The sequence below is a fragment of the Planococcus citri genome, chromosome 3, assembly GCF_950023065.1.
Source record: "Planococcus citri chromosome 3, ihPlaCitr1.1, whole genome shotgun sequence".
Taxonomy (NCBI): Eukaryota; Metazoa; Arthropoda; class Insecta; order Hemiptera; family Pseudococcidae; genus Planococcus; species Planococcus citri.
Genome location: NC_088679.1, coordinates 28,315,190 through 28,333,521, shown reverse-complemented (window position 1 = coordinate 28,333,521; position 18,332 = coordinate 28,315,190). Strand labels below are relative to the sequence as shown.

The 18,332-nt window shown below is 33.1% G+C and overlaps 3 protein-coding genes across 3 annotated transcripts; 1 reads left to right on the top strand and 2 right to left on the bottom strand.

Moving 5' to 3' along the window:
• Window positions 1-1,948: 1,948 nt before the first annotated feature.
• Gpa2 (Glycoprotein hormone alpha 2) lies at window positions 1,949-3,304 on the bottom strand. Its single transcript, XM_065355700.1, has 4 exons — window positions 3,107-3,304; window positions 2,889-3,025; window positions 2,617-2,792; window positions 1,949-2,107 (listed from the first exon to the last, which is right to left on the bottom strand). The coding sequence occupies exons 2-4, from the start codon at window positions 2,995-2,997 to the stop codon at window positions 2,015-2,017; spliced, it is 378 nt and encodes a 125-aa protein (XP_065211772.1). The 5' UTR covers window positions 2,998-3,025; window positions 3,107-3,304; the 3' UTR covers window positions 1,949-2,014.
• Window positions 2,097-16,787, top strand: LOC135839593 (vacuolar protein sorting-associated protein 54-like). Its single transcript, XM_065355686.1, has 19 exons — window positions 2,097-2,209; window positions 9,499-9,611; window positions 9,695-9,980; window positions 10,070-10,192; window positions 10,271-10,370; window positions 10,444-10,628; window positions 10,703-10,845; window positions 10,917-11,016; window positions 11,101-11,243; window positions 11,330-11,459; window positions 11,537-11,818; window positions 11,888-11,988; window positions 12,057-12,203; window positions 12,271-12,593; window positions 12,668-12,764; window positions 12,838-13,100; window positions 13,215-13,401; window positions 13,474-13,626; window positions 13,715-16,787. Exons 2-19 carry the CDS (start codon window positions 9,526-9,528, stop codon window positions 13,818-13,820), a joined length of 2,955 nt encoding a protein of 984 aa, XP_065211758.1. The 5' UTR covers window positions 2,097-2,209; window positions 9,499-9,525; the 3' UTR covers window positions 13,821-16,787.
• Window positions 3,519-6,819, bottom strand: LOC135840772 (uncharacterized). Its single transcript, XM_065357446.1, has 2 exons — window positions 6,660-6,819; window positions 3,519-4,161 (listed from the first exon to the last, which is right to left on the bottom strand). The coding sequence occupies exons 1-2, from the start codon at window positions 6,699-6,701 to the stop codon at window positions 3,757-3,759; spliced, it is 447 nt and encodes a 148-aa protein (XP_065213518.1). The 5' UTR covers window positions 6,702-6,819; the 3' UTR covers window positions 3,519-3,756.
• Window positions 16,788-18,332: the final 1,545 nt, after the last annotated feature.

The following is an 18,332-nucleotide window of genomic DNA, read 5'->3' as shown; positions in this document are numbered from 1 at the left end:
ATTTTTTTCTCAGGATTGACTCGGCCGATTTTTTTCAAACTTGAACCAACGTGTACGCGTTCTAAAGGGCTTTCCCCAAAAAAGTCAACAGCCCCCTCCCCCCACTTTTCCCCCTTCAAAATTTAGATTCAATTTTTTGAGGTCCCCCTTACCCCCCAAGGCCTTTTGGCACACTTTTCGAAAAATATTTTTTAGATGCAGTATTGATCCTAGAACAACATATAACTTACCCAAAATTGTACCTCGGGTGCGCCATAGTCAAATTCGACCAAAACCAACACCACCTCACCAGTAATAATAAGGTTAATGTGGTACCTACGCCACTGCTATTGAAGTAATTTCTGGAGTATTGTTTATAATGTTGTAATTTTTAAATGAGAATGATGTTTTTGAGAGTCGTTATTCACAAATTCCCATTTAGGGGCAGCGAAGCACCCCCTCCCCCAAATTTGGGCGAAACTTTCAGAAAGAAACCTGGGGCATGTGACATATCGAATTATATGTTTTTGATAACGCTGAACACGAATATGACGTCAGATTTCTGATTGGACCCCACCCATGGCCCCCAACACCTTTCCAAATGAGATGAAAATTCAAAAAAAAAGGTTTGTTCGTGCGACACATGAAATAGTATGTTTTTGGCGACGCTGAAACCGAATATGACGTCATATTTTTGTTTGCACTCCGTCCACGGCTCCCAGCACCTTCCCAAGGGGAGTATCCTAAAAAAATGGTTTCATTCTGGTGACACATGAAATAGGTAGTACGTTTTCGATATTGCTGAACACGAATATAGCCTTAGTTTTTCAAATTGACGTCATCCATTGCTCCCAGAACCTCATCCCCATGGGTAATTGTCCAAAAATTTTTTTGGGGGCCATGGATGGGGTCCAATCACAAATCTGACGTCATATTCGGTTTCAGCGTCGCCAAAAACATACTATTTCATGTGTCGCACGAACAAACCTTTTTTTTTGAATTTTCATCTCATTTGGAAAGGTGTTGGGGGCCATGGGTGGGGTCCAATCAGAAATCTGACGTCATATTCGTGTTCAGCGTTATCAAAAACATATAATTCGATATGTCACATGCCCCAGGTTTCTTTCTGAAAGTTTCGCCCAAATTTGGGGGAGGGGGTGCTTCGCTGCCCCTAAATGGGAATTTGTGAATAACGACTCTCAAAAACATCATTCTCATTTAAAAATTACAACATTATAAACAATACTCCAGAAATTACTTCAATAGCAGTGGCGTAGGTACCACATTAACCTTATTATTACTGGTGAGGTGGTGTTGGTTTTGGTCGAATTTGACTATGGCGCACCCGAGGTACAATTTTGGGTAAGTTATATGTTGTTCTAGGATCAATACTGCATCTAAAAAATATTTTTCGAAAAGTGTGCCAAAAGGCCTTGGGGGGTAAGGGGGACCTCAAAAAATTGAATCTAAATTTTGAAGGGGGAAAAGTGGGGGGAGGGGGCTGTTGACTTTTTTGGGGAAAGCCCTTTAGAACGCGTACACGTTGGTTCAAGTTTGAAAAAAATCGGCCGAGTCAATCCTGAGAAAAAAATCAAAAACGATTTTCGATTTTTGAGGAATTACTCAAGAACCACTCAGAGTTGAGGTCCAAAACTTGGGGAAAATACTTATCTTGGGGGTACCTATACACCACATGAGTTTCATCTCTGAAGGTCCCGGGGGCCGCTCGACCATACTTATCTGCCTAGGGCCTTTGTCTCTTTATTACAACTTTCCAAGGTTAATTTTTTAAATTTATGTTCAACAAGACTTGGAGAAAATCCCCCCTTCCCCTTCGTACCAGAATTTATGCTCTATAGTATTCTCCAATGCCATAATTGTTGGTTTTCTCAAGATCAGTTCTGGAGATGACGAAATGAGCAAATATGTAAAATTGAAAATGCAGTCATAATGAATAAGATTTGTTTTATTTTTCGATTATAATATTCTCACAAATTTTATTTTCTTAAATAAACACATCGTAATGTTAATGAATTTACTGCTTTTTACAGTGATGACACGAACAACTGATAGCTGATTTAAAAGTCAACTCCCGAAGACCGTCCAAACACAAAACGTGGACTGTTATCTGAAAAAAATTCGCAATTTGATGCTTCAATATGAATATGACTCAATTATTGCTACAATACGAGTATGTTCGGAATCGTCATCCACGAGTATTTAGAATCACGTGAGTACAAAATATATTGGTTCTCAATAATAGGCTAATTTTAAAACTATCGGGTTAAACTGATATACGATCATTGTTGCTGAAAATGAACTTAGATGGGTATATAAAACGATCATTAATTAAATAAAAGTGTCTGCGGGGAACAGATTAATGAAAAGAAATGTATTATTATCACGCGATAATGGAAATGAATTATCGATACTTTGAGAATTCTCAATTTTCGTGGAAAGTGGAATTAGCCATTTAAGTTGCTATATCTGTTCGATGGGTAGCTTAAATTTCATGTTTCCACGCGCAATATTTTTCGCGAATTTGTGTTTCTGGTTTTCGTACAGTTTTTTAAACTGATTTTAAAATAATACTTTATTCTGTGTACAAAGTAGCCCAAAAATTGATTAGGTACTTACGTCTTCGGTATCAATTATATTACAACATTGGCCAATACTGGTGATACTTTGACCGCGATTGAAAGGCAGGCTTTCGTCTGTCGATGTGATCGCCCAAGATTCGCAATATCCTCGGCAAGCATTTGTCGTTATACGAAATTCAACGCAGTCTGGAATGCTGATTTTTCTCGTATGACCTTCGAATTGGAAAGTAATTAACTAATTAATTGTAGGTATTTAATTATTATTGAACCAGCTGCCTACCAATCAAATTACACATTAAGGACCCCTACCTATTTTATGGCATCCTGGCTTCTCCCAAGTTTCTGCTCGATGAGATCGTATTATTGAGATGATGATGATGGTTAAAAGGCTGATAACCTTGTGCACTTTTCTAGCCATTTTTTCTGGCTAAACTGTATGCCAATTTCTAGAAATTATTTTAAATTAAGTAAATTTTTTTATTTGTAATAAAATACGAATTGTTTAGAGTTTAAATTTATCTACTTACTTCGAAAGAAGATGATGAAGTAGATCTTCGAAAATATTGAAATGGTTTAAAAACGACATTCGATGTTTTCGAAATTCACTCTGGATTACACATTTCAAATACTTACTCGCAGTTCGAGTTGTAATAAGAATGAGACTTTTTTCAGCATTTTAAACGTTGTGTTTTTTCACTCTGACGTAGTAAAATGAGGAGAAAAAATCACCCACGTCGAATTTTCATATTCCACGCGCATTTTTGTTTGTTATTTTTTTCTTCGTTCAGTGGATAATTATACGAGATGTCTTAAAATAATCTCTCGGAACGATTAAAACGATTAATTTATGCGTAAGTTGGATATCGATGACTTTTTATAGCGGTTCAGTCTTAATTCACACTACCACCCTTTACAAAGAAGAAATAAAAAAGACAGGCGTTCGATTATGCAATATATTTAACGGGACCGTTATACAAGTTACCTGCTCGGGTTAATTTTACAAACAAAAGTAATCAAATTATCAAAAACATTGTGAGTTTATGTTGCGACTTAACAATATAATAAATGTGTATTTAAAATATCAACTCTTGATAATTCAGTTTGATTTTTTCCTTACTGATGAAAAAATTAAACTGGTATCAATATCGTGGCTCAAAAATAATACAAATCAGTCATTTTAGTAACTGACGAACGAAGTGGATTGTTGTTGAGCTTGTTCCATTTGTTGTTGAGAACTGGCTGAGAATTGTTGGACGGTATTTCCACCGAGGGTAGAGTAGTTGTTGAGTTGTTGTTGACTGTATGAGCTAGCTTCCTGTTGGAGTTCTTGTTCTTGTTGGATCAAGCTTCCACCGGTGGAGAGAAGAGGAAGACCACCGTTGGTATTCAAGTAGTTGCTGTCGTATTCGTAGTTGGATGACGATGATGAGCCCGAGCTGCTGTCCATGGATACGTAGTCTGGTCCGTATGGGTTGTCGACAGCGGTGTAAGATTGTTCGTTGTATGAATTAGATTGGGTGGACAATTCTTCGTTTGTGGATGCTGCGATGATTGGGTTTCCGTGGGCGATGGCGAAGACTCCCTGGAATTATTTTTGAAAAGATTAAATTATTGAAGTTACTAGTTGGTGAATTAGGCTTTAGCCCTTGACATTTTGGTTCGTGGTTTTTATATTTCCCGAATTTGACCATTTTGGAGAATTTTTAGTAATAAAATTTAGCTGAGGGAGGGGGGATTGAAAATTTTACCTAATTGAGCTATGAGGTAGAGTTCTGAAATTTAGTGTGAATCTTATTTTAACCCCCTCTAAACGATAGAAGCGATTTTGGGTCATTTTGAGTACATTTTGGAGCCTCTAACAAATTTTTGAAAAGTACAATTACTGCAAAAGTTGATCTAGAAAGCTGAAATTTCAGTCTAGATGCTATACTTTCGATCTCACGTCGATTGAAAGCGATTTCGAGTCGTTTTTGGAGTCTCCAGTTTGTTTGGAAAGTACGAATTGCCAAAAAAGTCATAAAACATATTTTTAGAACTCAATATTCAATAAAAGGGCGCATTGGCTATCAAATTTCGGATTTCTAGCTCAATCAGATTGAATTTGATTTTTTATCAACATTTAGGCCAAAAAATTTGAAAATCTTAAAATTCGAGAAATGGGTTTTAGCTCTTGAAATTTTGGCTGTTTGCGTGTGCTTCTTTGCTCTATCGATCCATCTTTATACCAACCAATTTTTTTGCCAATTCAGATATTCTCCTCGTAAGAGATTGAAGAATTGATGAAGAAGGCAACAATTGACAGAATATTCCGTTGCAATTTTTCAATAGATTTTTTTGTTTTCAAGTAAGAAGACTTTGGTATAGAACCACAGTTCAAATGTTGTCCTTCATTCGAAAACCTTATAAAATCCAAAAAATGATGATTTTTTTTCAAGTTTCCAAAGTAGATATTTTCACGCCAAATTTGCAACAAAAACCAATTCAAAAAATTCGATCAGTATATTCGATAGTTTTCCAAGGCACTTTTTCAACTGACTAAGTATACCTCAAACGATATTTTCAATAGCATCATGAAGAGGTCCATTTTTGGTACAAGGAGTCGAAAGAGAATTTTTGATTTTTTTCAAGTTTTAAAAGCGACGAAAATTTTTTAAATCCATTACAACTTGGAGAATTATGTTTTATTGTTGCTTAGGTATGTATATTGGGGGATTAGTCTCAATTTTGATATGAGTGGTGAGAAAAATCAATTTTGAGGCCCCTTTTTTGGAGAAAAAAAATTCTAAGAATGGTAGATTATTCTATTTGGAAGTTACAATTTTGAGAATTTAGTCATATTTTGAGTTTCCTAGCCTTTTGGGGTCCTATTTTTGATTAGAATATCTAAAAAAAAGTGTTCCTGAAAATCAATTTTTGAGAAAAAAAGTTTTAAAAAAGTGAAAGGGAGCTGAAAATGGTTGAAGAATTACATTAAAAACTTCAATTTGCTGTGTTTTGAACTGACCAATCAAATTTTCGCGTCATATCTTGGAATTTTCATTGAAAAAAAAACAAAAAACAAAAAAAACAGTGCTTTTTAGAATAATGTTTATTTGGTCAAAAATTTCAAAAATGACCCACAAAGCATTAAAAAAATTGAAAATACGATCAAAAGATTGTCTACAATGCTTCAGCTGCCATATCGAATTTTCTTGAATTTTCTTCCAAATTTAGTGGATATGGATGGAATTTTTGATTTTTTCTAAAGATTTATTTAGTGCCTTTTATTTCACTATTGGATGAATGAAATTTTTGCAATACAAATAAATTATCCCAAAAGTACTTCTATTTGAAGAAAAAACCCTAGAACTTATTGTGAGCCTGCATAGTTGTGCTTTGTTGAGCAGACTTTGAGGTCAGTACTCAAAACATTTTGGTGGAGTCTTAAAAATCTCAAAAAATATTGTCTTTGGAACCAAAATTTGGCCAAAACCTGTCGTGTTGAAAGCCACATTTTCAAGGTTGATTTTTCAAAAAAAAATCCCATCAAAGTTTTTAAAAATCACACCTCTTTTTGTCTTCGAAAATTTCTCTTTCATTTTGAAATCTTAAAACTCAAATTTGAAAAAAAAAAATCATCATTAGAAATGATTATTGAAATTCAACTGAGAAAAAATTTTTGTGACAAAATTTGAACACGAAAGCTTTAAATTTTCAAATTTTATAATTTATCTTTTGAAACATTCTCAATGAATCTGCTTCGTTCACTCTGTAAAAATGAACTGTGTAGAATTTGAATTTGTGTAATTTTTTTAAAATTCAGACTACTATAACTCGATGATTTTTCTTCAAATTTGTGTCCCAGAATGTTGAAGTGGTAGAAGAAAAATTTGCGAATTTGACACTTTTTGAGAACGTTAGAGATATCAAATTAAAGTATGTAAGTACAATTTGATTTCGATCCAAAAGAAGAGCAAAACTTTGATTTTAAATTAGAAAAAGAAGATCCAATAGGGTACTATATCCGATAACTGGATTTCGATCAGATACCTGACTCGAATCCATTTAAACGAAATATTAAAATATATAGAAAAAACATACCAAAACGCAAGCTGCCAACAATGATACAGAAGCGAAAGCCATTTTACTGGAGTTGTAGGTAGGTATTTAACGTTGCAACGTGAACTTCACAAGACAATTCGACTTTTTCAAAACACAAATTAACGATTAACGATCTCGCCGATGAGTTTTTATAATGATATCGGAGTTTACTTAATCAACAATTTAAACAGTTCATCAGGTGCTAAAATGTTGATAGATTCTCATACCTACAAATTACATTGTACATGACATAAGTAAATAGAAAAATTTGAAATGGAATTTTTTTCTGTTTTAAATTGAGCCTGCCGATAGGTATACTCGTACTTTTCTGTCTCTCTCTACCCACCTACGTTTTTCATGATATTTGACACCGAACCAAAATGTTTTGGGTCTGGGTACGTGTGCCTAAGCTTAGTCACACTTTGTAATTTCAAACAATACCATTGTCGTGTCAAATTGTCTGCCTTAATTGAGCAAATATTTTTGAGCTATTTTATGTAGGTACAAGACGAACGATGAATTATTTTTATTTTCTATTTTATATACCTATACCTACTGGTGTATTGAAGGACTTTTTTATATTTCGTTTGCAGTATACTTACGTAATAAGTGTACGTATACGCACAATGTATTGTCGAATTAAAATCATTTCATTAGTGTTAGAGTGTACTTAGCTGCTGTACACGTTGCTGTGCATATTCATTTGTTTGGAATTTTTTCCCACTTATTGGATAGGGAATCTTGGAATACGTAGGTTTTTTTTTATTTTTAATTGACTCTGGCGAGGTTTTTACGATTTTCAGGCAGCGAAATCTTTGTATTTTTTGTTGAGCACTGAAATAGTTCAGAATCTAATGATTTTTTAATAATTTTGGTAAACATTTTAAATGATTTTTGTAAATTTTAATTATTCTTGTTTTGTTCATTTTTTTAGGAAAAGTTTTATGGATTGGATAAATTACCTATCTGAAATGAAATTTGTTTTTCTTGCTGAACGAGAAATACGAATATAAAATGTGAGAAGGAGGAGGGCGGTGGAATCTGAATCCCCCCCCCAAATTTTAAGAGGGTATTTTTTGAGAAAGAATGGGTTAGAAATCTGAGAGAAAAAAAAACTCTACTCAAGTCCTGCAAAAATTCTGCTAAATCTCTGCATTTTGATTTGAAAATTTTTTTGGGCAGATCGAAAAAATCGAAAAAAATGTGCGTTTTCATTCCCATGTTTGTCTTTGACGAACTTCTAAGTATTAAAAATACATTTCAACAGGAGAATGCTGCTACTTTATCATGCATTTCTTCACAAATGACGTGGTAAAAAATCGGATTCGTTCAGTTTGTGTTAACTTCACTGTTTCTAGTCTTTTCAGTAGAAAAATTTCAGTTATTTTTCAAACTGAAAAAAATTAATACAGATGTTTTTACTCTTTTTTATATAAGTCGTGTCTTTTTTTAATTTTTAATACAAAAAGACGTTCAAAGATTGTTCATTTTTTAAAGAAATGACAGATTTTAAAAATTGATTTGAAATTGTTTTTTTTTTTCAATTTTTAAATAACATATTTTTTTAAAAAGAACTGGTACTTTTTTTAAAAAAATGATAGGTAAATTAATTTCTGTTAAAATCAACTAAAATGTTTCTTTTTTAATTTTTTTTTTTTTTTTAAATTTGAGTAGGTATTTTTTGAAAAGAATGGGTTGTCGAGTAACACATTTCCTTTAAAAAAATATGAATTGTTAAAAAATGACAAATTTTTGAAAAAATGGCCAATAAAATGTTTCTTTTTGAAAATTTGTCTGAGCTTTTTTAAAAATTTGAGCATTGCAAAGATTTTGAAAGGAATAGGTTTTTTAGTGGGAATTCTTATATTGAGTCATTTTTGTGGATTGAAATAAAGGTTCGTCGTGATTTGGTGAAATGTAATGGATGCCAATCACTGTAGATGCGCGAACTTGTGTAGATTGTAGACGTACGTTGCCTGGGCCTGCACAGAAGTAGGATTGTTAAAATGAAAAATATAACTACCTTCTGTAAGTAGGTAGGTAGGTAGTTATTTTACATTCGAATTTTACGTTAAAACAGTCGAATGAGTGGGTGCTTTAGTGTTTTGCATAATTAAGCGTTTGAAATTGAATTTGATTTAATTGATTAAACGAAAGACGAAAGACCATTCAACTTTATGACGTCAATGTCCAAGTTTCCCCAGCTTTCCCGATACCTGTTGGCAGTTGGCTTGGCTCTGTTGGCTGCAGGCTGCAGCTGTCCTGCTCATTATAGAGAGAGGGGTTTTTACTTTTTAAGAAATAAGAACTGAGAAGTGACTAGTGAGATGGGATAATTAATTTGTCAGTACAGTAGGCGAGTAGGCCTATACTAGGCTCGCAACGACCAACGTACGACATAGATACGCTGAAGCTGAAGTTTTCTTTCATTCTGAAGAATTTTGGAAAAATAATTGTCCTGCTCCTGGATAACTTTGAGTCTTTGAGCTATTGCCTATTGGGCCAAATTTAAAGAATAAGAACTTAAGAAGGAGAAGGAGACGGAGTAGAACTAGTAGAAGGACTAAAGGAGAAGGAGAAGAGAATTTATAGAAAATTAGTATCAAGCACATAACGATCCTAGCGGATCAAAAAAGAATCACTCGAAACAGTTTATGAAAACATCCAAACAAAAAATCGTTTCCTCTTTTATATAAAGCGAAAGTAAAACATTTCTCATCGTAGCTACACTTGAAATTTTTTTATGTAAGCAAGTACTTTTTATGTTATCAAAAATTATCTAAATCAGTAAATCCTCGAAGATTTATGAAACATAATGTAATCGAGATATTATTCGTAGAATTGACGAAGAAGTTTATCAATTTAAATGGATGCTGAATGTGTAAAGAAAGAATGCTGTCTGGATTGTCGCATATGCCTTAACTCATTCAACTCACCCGAGGAATTCGCCGAGTAAGTCGTTTTGTTAGCTTCATACACTTAACTCGATGACATATGTACTTTTTGCTATACTAATGTACGGATTTTGGTTACAGTCATCTGAGAACTAGTCACTGTTCTCAAGAAGGTGGTTCTTTTGTTTGCTTGTATGGAGAAAATCGAGTTTGTCCATCGTTACCAGTCGAAGGTGTTAGTGACGCGGATTATGAAAGACATATTTATAAACATCACATATACATTCGCAGTAAATATCAACGTCACAAAAGGCAAGCCAGCGTTATGTCGACTTGCTCAGATCAATCATTAGATGACAAATGGAATGTTTATTCGGCTTCGCAGAATTTAGCTGCTGTTTTGAACAATCCGCATAAAATTAAACAAGTAAATTGGCTATCTATTCGGGTATTTATAACGGAGTAATATAAATAATTATTCTAATCTCAATTCATATGATTTTGTGATCCTTACAGAAAGACTTTTTTACCAAGCTATGGGGTGAAGGATTCATCGAAGTTAGTCATGTTCCTGATCCGCCTTATTTACCAACTATTATGAAACAACATTTCGACCCATATCTCAAGAAGTTGTTAAAGGTAAAGAATCATTTCTAAAACTTGGTTGAAGTCTTATTTGCGAAATTTTCGTATGATTATTTTCGTTATTATTCGCAGAGATACCGCAGACGATCAAAGTTACCAAAAAATCGATCAAATGATCCATCACAAGTTGAAATATCACCAAGTTTGTCATCATCGAAATTACAATCTCTAGGTTAGTTACAAAGTTCCTTATTCAATCAATGTTGATCAGTTCGATATTTGAATATTTGATTTTATTTCTGCAGAAAAATTAACCTTCGAAGTACCTGATATATTTTTAAAAAGTAAATTCGATCTAAGTTGCGCGGATACGTTTAATTTCGTATTTCCGCATATCGCAGAATGCATAAGACCGGAGCAGTCGTCGACGGAAATCGTTCCCGGTAAAACTAGCAGTCCATCGAATAGACCAAAATTATTACAAGAAAGAGTATGTTTTTTTTCTTAATTTCGAATTGCTGTGTCGATCGCTTTTTGTAATTCGGATATCTTTATTTGTTGTAGCTAACTCATTATCTGGATATGGTCGAAGTTCAAATCGCTAAACAAGTATCGTCGAAATCGGATGCTTTTTTTCATACGATGACTTCGCACGATGCTTTAATGGAAAATTTAGGACAAACTATTACGAAAGTGCGAACCTTGAGGTAAATATAACTAGTCCTTGGCGAGATGTTGTATCTTATACCATCAATTTACTAATCTGATGTCTTCACAGAGGTAAAATTCAAAGTATCGATAAAAGTCTAGTCACAGATTCGTTGAAAATATTGAAAGGAATCAGATCTCGTAATAATTATTGTCTAGTCTTGCGCAAGGTATTTTTATTTCATAATTTATTCGAAGCTCTAATCAATGAATTTATTTATTCATGTGCATTTAATATTCTTGTTTGTTAGTAGCTGAAAATAATGGCTACCGTTTACCAGACTCAACCTACCGTCAAGTTACTGTTATCAACTCCGGATTACGTGGCAGCTCTGGATTTAATCTACACTACTAAACATTTGCTGAATAATGAATTAGCTGGAATACATTGTTTCAGGTACTATCGAAAGTTATCACAATGTTCACAATAGGTATTCTTATTCACAATCGTGACTCGAGTTTTATGATTTTTATTCTTTTTAGACATTTATCTTCGGAATTGAACGAGGTGATCAAAATGATCGACGCATTGATGACCGGTGAAATGGAACGATACGCGACGACCGATTTAAACAGACCTCTTTTGGAATCTGAAATTCAAACTATTGAAAAAGTAACCATCGTTTGTTTACCCAGCTTCACGACCTAATTTAGTACATTTCGATGACCTCGATTCGTTAATATTTTCAGGATAAATTATTATGCATAATTATGGGTATGTTGAGAAGGCAGTGTTTCTCTTTCGTGGACTGCTACTGGCGTGAATCTTACGCCACTATCAAAGCAACCATTAAACAAGCAGTCATAGAAATCGTGGCTGAAAGTGATTCGCCGATTATCAGAAATGGAAACGAGCACCTGAATGATGCTCTAACGTTAGACGAACAATTGAAATTACTAACTGTTGAAGAATGGGTCGCTCTTCTACGTAATACCGCCACGTCTTTGATCGTTTTACTGAAAAGGATTAAAGTAATTGAACCGATGTTATTCTAAATAATCGATTTTCTCGAGAAATATGCAACTCGGTATTTTTTACAGAGTGCTTACAATGTAATGGTGAAAGCTGTACGAATATGTACCGATAACATTAGCAGCAGCTCGTCTGATGATGGTTCCCTTTCCTCTCAGAAAGAATCTATGTAAGTTTCTAATATCTGCAGAACCGGTTGTGAAAACTGACGAAATTAAATGTATCGATATTTTGCAGAATTACCCACGAATCGGAGTATTTCTTAGACGAAGAAAATTTGAAAATTATTAAAAATAAATTATCGCATTTGATTACCTCTGCTTGCCAATATGTTTCCGAACGATATGCTCATCTTCTATCCAAAAGATCCTTAACTGATAACGTGTAAGTGCTCCGTGTGAATTTTTGAATCTCCGAACGTTTCTCGAGATTAATTTGAATTTCTAAACAGTGACAAGATGAATGGAAAGCAAAGTAACGCATCTAAAACAACCACAGCAACGAACTGGCTCGCAGAACAAGCTACCCTGGGCCAACTAAACGAAGTCAGAAAATACGTAGACGAATTATACGACGCTTGCTTGTCGTTGAATCCTAATGATAATGTTCCTATGGCGCTGAAATCAGCATTCAAAACCGAAGCTACCAAGTTCATGAAGAAATTCCACGAAGACCGATTGAAGAAGATAGATATGATTTTAGATACCGAAAGTTGGAGAGAAGCTCAAGTTCCTGTTGAATTTCAATCTTTAGTTAATCAAATTATCGAATTAGGTGATTATTTGAAAACATTTCTAACAAGTCACGTCGTGATAGTGCTTCGAATAATTTATTCGTCTATTTTACAGGTAAATTCACAACTTATAAAGTCGATACGAAATCTAACATTTCAAATAAACCGGCCGATATTTTATACATTGGGAAGGAAAAATTTGTAGTGATTGGGTAAGTGCAGAATTTACTAACTCGAATTTTGACTTCTCGTGAATTTTTATAAATGGTTATGATTTATTTGTAGCACGGTTTTAATGCTGATCAAAGTGATATCGGAATATTGCGTCAGAGCTGAAGACATCACACTCTCGGCTCAATGCCTGCTGCGTTATTTAGCTGAATTATTGCAACTATTTAATCGAAAAAGTTGTAAATTAGTTCTGGGAGGTGAAGCATTATCCGAAAGAACCGGATTAAAGAAAATCACCAGCTCAAATTTAGCTCTGCTGATGAGAGCATTACAATTGCTGTTGAAATTGGTGCCACAAATAAAAAACCATTTTCGAAGTAATTAATATTTTATGTTCAGAAAAAAGGCTTATTTAGTATTGTAAATTTGAGGTTAAACTCTCAGCAAATTAATTCAGAACCATCCATGCTAATTGATTGATTTTTGAACAGATTTGTTACCGCCGGATTCGCAACAGACGATCAGCTGCTTAGATCGTGTTTCCGATGAACTTCACTTACACGTCAAAGACATAAGTATAAAAATGTTATCAATTCCGTCGCAAATAATTGCCACCGAGTTGAAAAACTGGGAAGCCAAGCCTCCTGTGCCGTCCAAAGCTTTTCAAAATTTATCGAAGTACGTACGATAAGCGTCGAACTTGAGCCCATGCGGCGAAAAAAAACTCGAACTAATAAAACTCGTTTTCAGAACCTTGAAAAAAATGCACGAAGTTATTTCCGGTATTTTGACCGATAACGACGTACACGATTTGTATAGGAAAATGAACGTCAAGTTTAAAGAAGTTTTAAGAGAACGGATCGTGAAAATGAATATTGTCAATGATGGGGGACCACAGCATGGGTACGTTGGAATGGGGCTCAGCTTTAGTTTTTTTTAAAAATTTCGATTAATATGCGAATATCTAACGTTTATTTTTATTAAATTTCAGCGTCGTAACAACCGAATTATTTTTCTACCTTCAAGATCTAAAGAAAATCGGCGCATTACCTGAAAACGAATTGATTGAATCTTCAATGAACGATTTATGGTCTTGAAGAAAATCCAAAACCCCCTTTATCAAGCAGTCCGGTCGGACTGCCCCGCCAAGCAAGAAAAAAAAACGAACACAAAAAAAACAAAAACCGATAATACCAAACGTGATGACAGTCCGGCCACTTACTGCTTATATTCCCTGAACAACTAAGCGTATTTTTGATGATGAATTTCTCGCGAATAAAAACACGCACGAATCTGATTTTTTGATATGTTGTTGGCATCAACGAGAGCTTTAATTTGGTATGCTTACAAACTTTCTACGGTAAAAAATGATGTAGATTTGAATACCCAAAGTTAGCATTTTGGGGTAATTTTTGAAATCACTAATCTTCGTGTCAAGAGAAAACTACTGAACCAATTCAAGTCAAATTTCGTACACTGGTGTAAATTAATGAGTTATTTTTAGATACAACGTCAGTTTTGAAAAAAAATTATTTTTGACCCCCTTTTTCTCAACTTTAAAATTTCTTTCCCCCCTAAAACACCCCCAAAATGAAAATTTTTCGCGGTACCGTAGAAAAGGGTCATCTACATTATATTCGCCATCATTGTGCAAAATTTCAAGCAAATCGGTTCATTTGGAAAGGCTGTAGCCTTGTCAACGGAAATTTAAGCATGAAATTTCGTGATGACTATTTCCATTTTTCATCCTAAACCACCCAAAAAATGAAAATTGTTAGCTGTATCATAAAAAAGGGTAATCTACATCATATTCACTATCAATGTGCAAAATCTCAAGCAAATCGGTTCATTAAGAGAGGCTGTAGCCTTGTCAACGGAAATTTCAGCATGAAAATTCATGAAAATTTCCGTTGACAAGGCTACAGCTTCTCCAAATGAACCGATTTGCTTGAAATTTGGCACAGTTGTATTAAATGTGATGCAGATGACCCTTTTTTATGGTACAGCAAACAATTTTCATTTTTAGGGTGGTTGAGGGTGAAAAATGGAAATATTCATGAAATTTCATGCTTAAATTTCCGTTGACAAGGCTACAGCTTCTCCAAATGAACCGATTTGCTTGAAATTTTGCAAAATGATAGCGAATATAATGTAGATGACCCTTTTCTACGGTACAACGAGAAATTTTCATTTTTGGGGGGTTTTATGGGGGAAAGCAATTTTCAAATTGTGAAAAAGGGAGTCAAAAATGATTTTTTTAAAAAACTAACGTTATATTTTGAAATAATACCCTAATTTAAATCACTGTACGAAATTTGACTCATATCAGTTCGGTAGTGTTCTTCTAGTGAGAAACTTTGTGATTTAATCAACAAATTATTCTAAAATTGTTGGTGTACCCGAATTCCCATTAATAATTTATAATAATGTACATTATTTAAAAAAAAAAAAAAAAGTGGTGATATCAATCGAAAATACTTTTAAAAAGCAAAAATTCCGCCAACCAAAAAAAAAACTTACCTACAAAAAAACAAAAAGAATTGTCAACAAAAATCTGATATTCTCAACTTCTTGGAGTATGTACCCAGATTCGCATTAACAATTTACAATATGTACACATTAAAAAAAAAGTCGTGATATCCATCAAAAATACTTTTAAAAAGCAAAATTACCGCCAACCAAAAAAAAAAAAAAAAAAAACTTGCAAAAAGAATTGTTAACAAAAATTTGTTCATTAAGTAACTTTAATGAAAAAATTCATGATATCAAAACATCGCCAAGCAATTTTCATTCAGCAGTTGTGATCAGGAATTGATATGGAATTTCAAATTAATTTGGTACTTACTGAAATAAAATATCCATAAGTTTGAGAACTGAATTGAAAAACCGGGCCAAGCGCCGGCGGAATTTATCGGTCCGGTTTTTCAATTCAGTTCTCAAACTTATGGATATTTTATTTCAGTAAGTACCAAATTAATTTGAAATTCCATATCAATTCCTGATCACAACTGCTGAATGAAAATTGCTTGGCGATGTTTTGATATCATGAATTTTTTCATTAAAGTTACTTAATGAACAAATTTTTGTTAACAATTCTTTTTGCAAGTTTTTTTTTTTTTTTTTTTGGTTGGCGGTAATTTTGCTTTTTAAAAGTATTTTTGATGGATAATAGTTTCTCGTTAATTATTTTTAATCTAGTTCTATTCGCTGTATTTTTTTTTTTTTTTTTTTTTCAAAGACTGCATCTGCTACGAAATGATCAGTCGAGGTTACGTAATCGTTAACTAATAAGTATAGTTTTTTCTCGCCGTAAAATGCAAAAAAAGAAAAAAATTCTTATGTGATACGCTATTTATTATCATTGTTGTTGTTATCGTTTTTCGTTCGTTTTGTTTTTGTTTTCTTATATATTTCATTTTTTTCTCATTATTTATTTTTCTTTTTCGAAAGCATCTGTGATTCAATCGGTTTTAGTTGAATATTTTATTTATTTTCGCGTGTATTAATTGTGTTCTCGTACTCGTCTATTTAATTCGCGCAGTAGTTAATTACGAATTTTTAGATTTAAATTTACGTAATTTTAATTCTCGTGCCTGAATAGTTTAAAAAATGGAATTGAAAATTATTGTCGATTCTTGAAACGTGCAATAGAATTAATGCAGTTGTGACATCTTTGTGGAAAAGTCCTGTTGTATAATTTTATATGTTTCCATGTTTCTATTGATAATATATATTTTTTAATTATTTATTTGATCACGATTTTGTTTAATTTGGGGTAAGAAAGAGGAATTATTCCAGTTTTATACTAATCACTAAATTTTTACTTGTAGATTGTAATCAATGTAATGTGAATTCGTGCGATTTCATTCAACTCAACTCTGATTTTTCTGATTCTTGAATTGGATCACTTCAATTTCATCTGTTCCTCTGCTAATAATTTTACCGTTTCGGTTTCCTAATGGTACTCTATTCGTACCATCTTCTCTTCGGTATACGATGTTGATCATTTGTCCAGTATCCTGAGAAAAATAATCAATAAATTATTACTGTTTTTCTCCTCAAAATTGGTATTATATTTTTCAGTGGTAATTAAATTAAATTCACTTTTGAATTCGCGAATTGTAAGCTTATATACCTACATCTTCGCAGTTCTTATCTTTGTTTAAACTTAGATTTTTTTGTCATCAAGTATTATTGGACTAGGTATTCATTTATTTGTTAATGGGCAACTTTGAATTATTTTTTTCAATCATCTTCTTTTTTTCGCTTTCTTTCATCGGTTATTACTCTACTATTTGCCCATGTGTTTTGAATTTATGAATTTTTTCAATCTTCAAAACTCAATAGTCTAAACTTGAATTTTTAAAATTCATTTTCTTTTTCTTTTTTCATAAAGCATTTTTTATATTGGTTCTTTTCCACCGAGTACTAGTACCTAATAATACTTACTACTCTAGTATAACGACAATTCCTACATTTTTTGATGAGTGCCAATTTTTGAATTTATGATTTTTTGTTCATCTTTAAAGTTCTAATCTAAACTTGGAATTTTTTTGTTCATTTTCATTTTTTACTTTTTTGAGTTTTGAAAAAATTCGATATTCATGGACATTAAAAATTGACACCTATTAACAAATAAACGAATAGCCATTTTAGTTGAGTTTTAGTAATTCATTACTTGATCTTACTTGATTTTTAAAAAAAAAGCTAATAAAAACAGGAATGAGGCCCGGCCCAGGACCAGGACTCGAAACCCGAAAAAGCCCCGATTATTTCCTTGAAGCCCGAATGTCCAAGCCCCAAAACCTTAAAAACTCTAACCTACAAAGCCCTGGCCCAAAGCCTGAAACATTTTCCTCTTAAAACTAAGACCCGAATGTGAGCCCCGAAACCCAAAAGGTGATCAGCTTTTCGGAGCTCGTGTAAATTTTGTAAATTTCTCTTGTAATTACCGTTCTGTGCATCTCAAAATTTTCAAAAGTCAAAAAAGATGATTTTCAAAAGAAAAATTTACAACTTCAGCAAAAATTTTAATATTTTAAGGAGTTTTTGGTACATTATAATATAGTTCTATATTCTTTGAAAAATGATACTTGAAAAAATTGGACAATAATTAATTGAAATTCCAAAAAAAAATTTTATTCTGATTTTAAAAAAAAACTGTTCCATTCAAATAATTTTGAAAAAAGGAATCGGAATCTGCCCTTAAAATGTTTTTTTTTTCAACATAAAATCAAATAAGAGTTTATTTTATTCTTCAATCAAATTGCAATTGAAAGGCTCCACGGAGAAGGGGCCTTAGTTAATTTTTTCACTGATTTTTATAAGTATAGTTCAAATGGACCTGAACATTTTTTTTTACAAGCTAACATTTTTCAATTTGTTTAATTTTTTATGGAAGACAGGAAGACCAGTTCAGTATCACTGAAACTGAATATGGTGAAATTGATAAAAAAAAAATTTAATACATTCAAAATATTGTAAATTGAAAAAAAAACAAAAAAATGACGAAGGCCCCTTTTTCCATGGAACTCCTCAATTTCAAGCCCCAAAAAGCCTCAGAAAGCCCTAAACACTTCATTCAAGCCCTGGAGGCCTGGACACTGAGC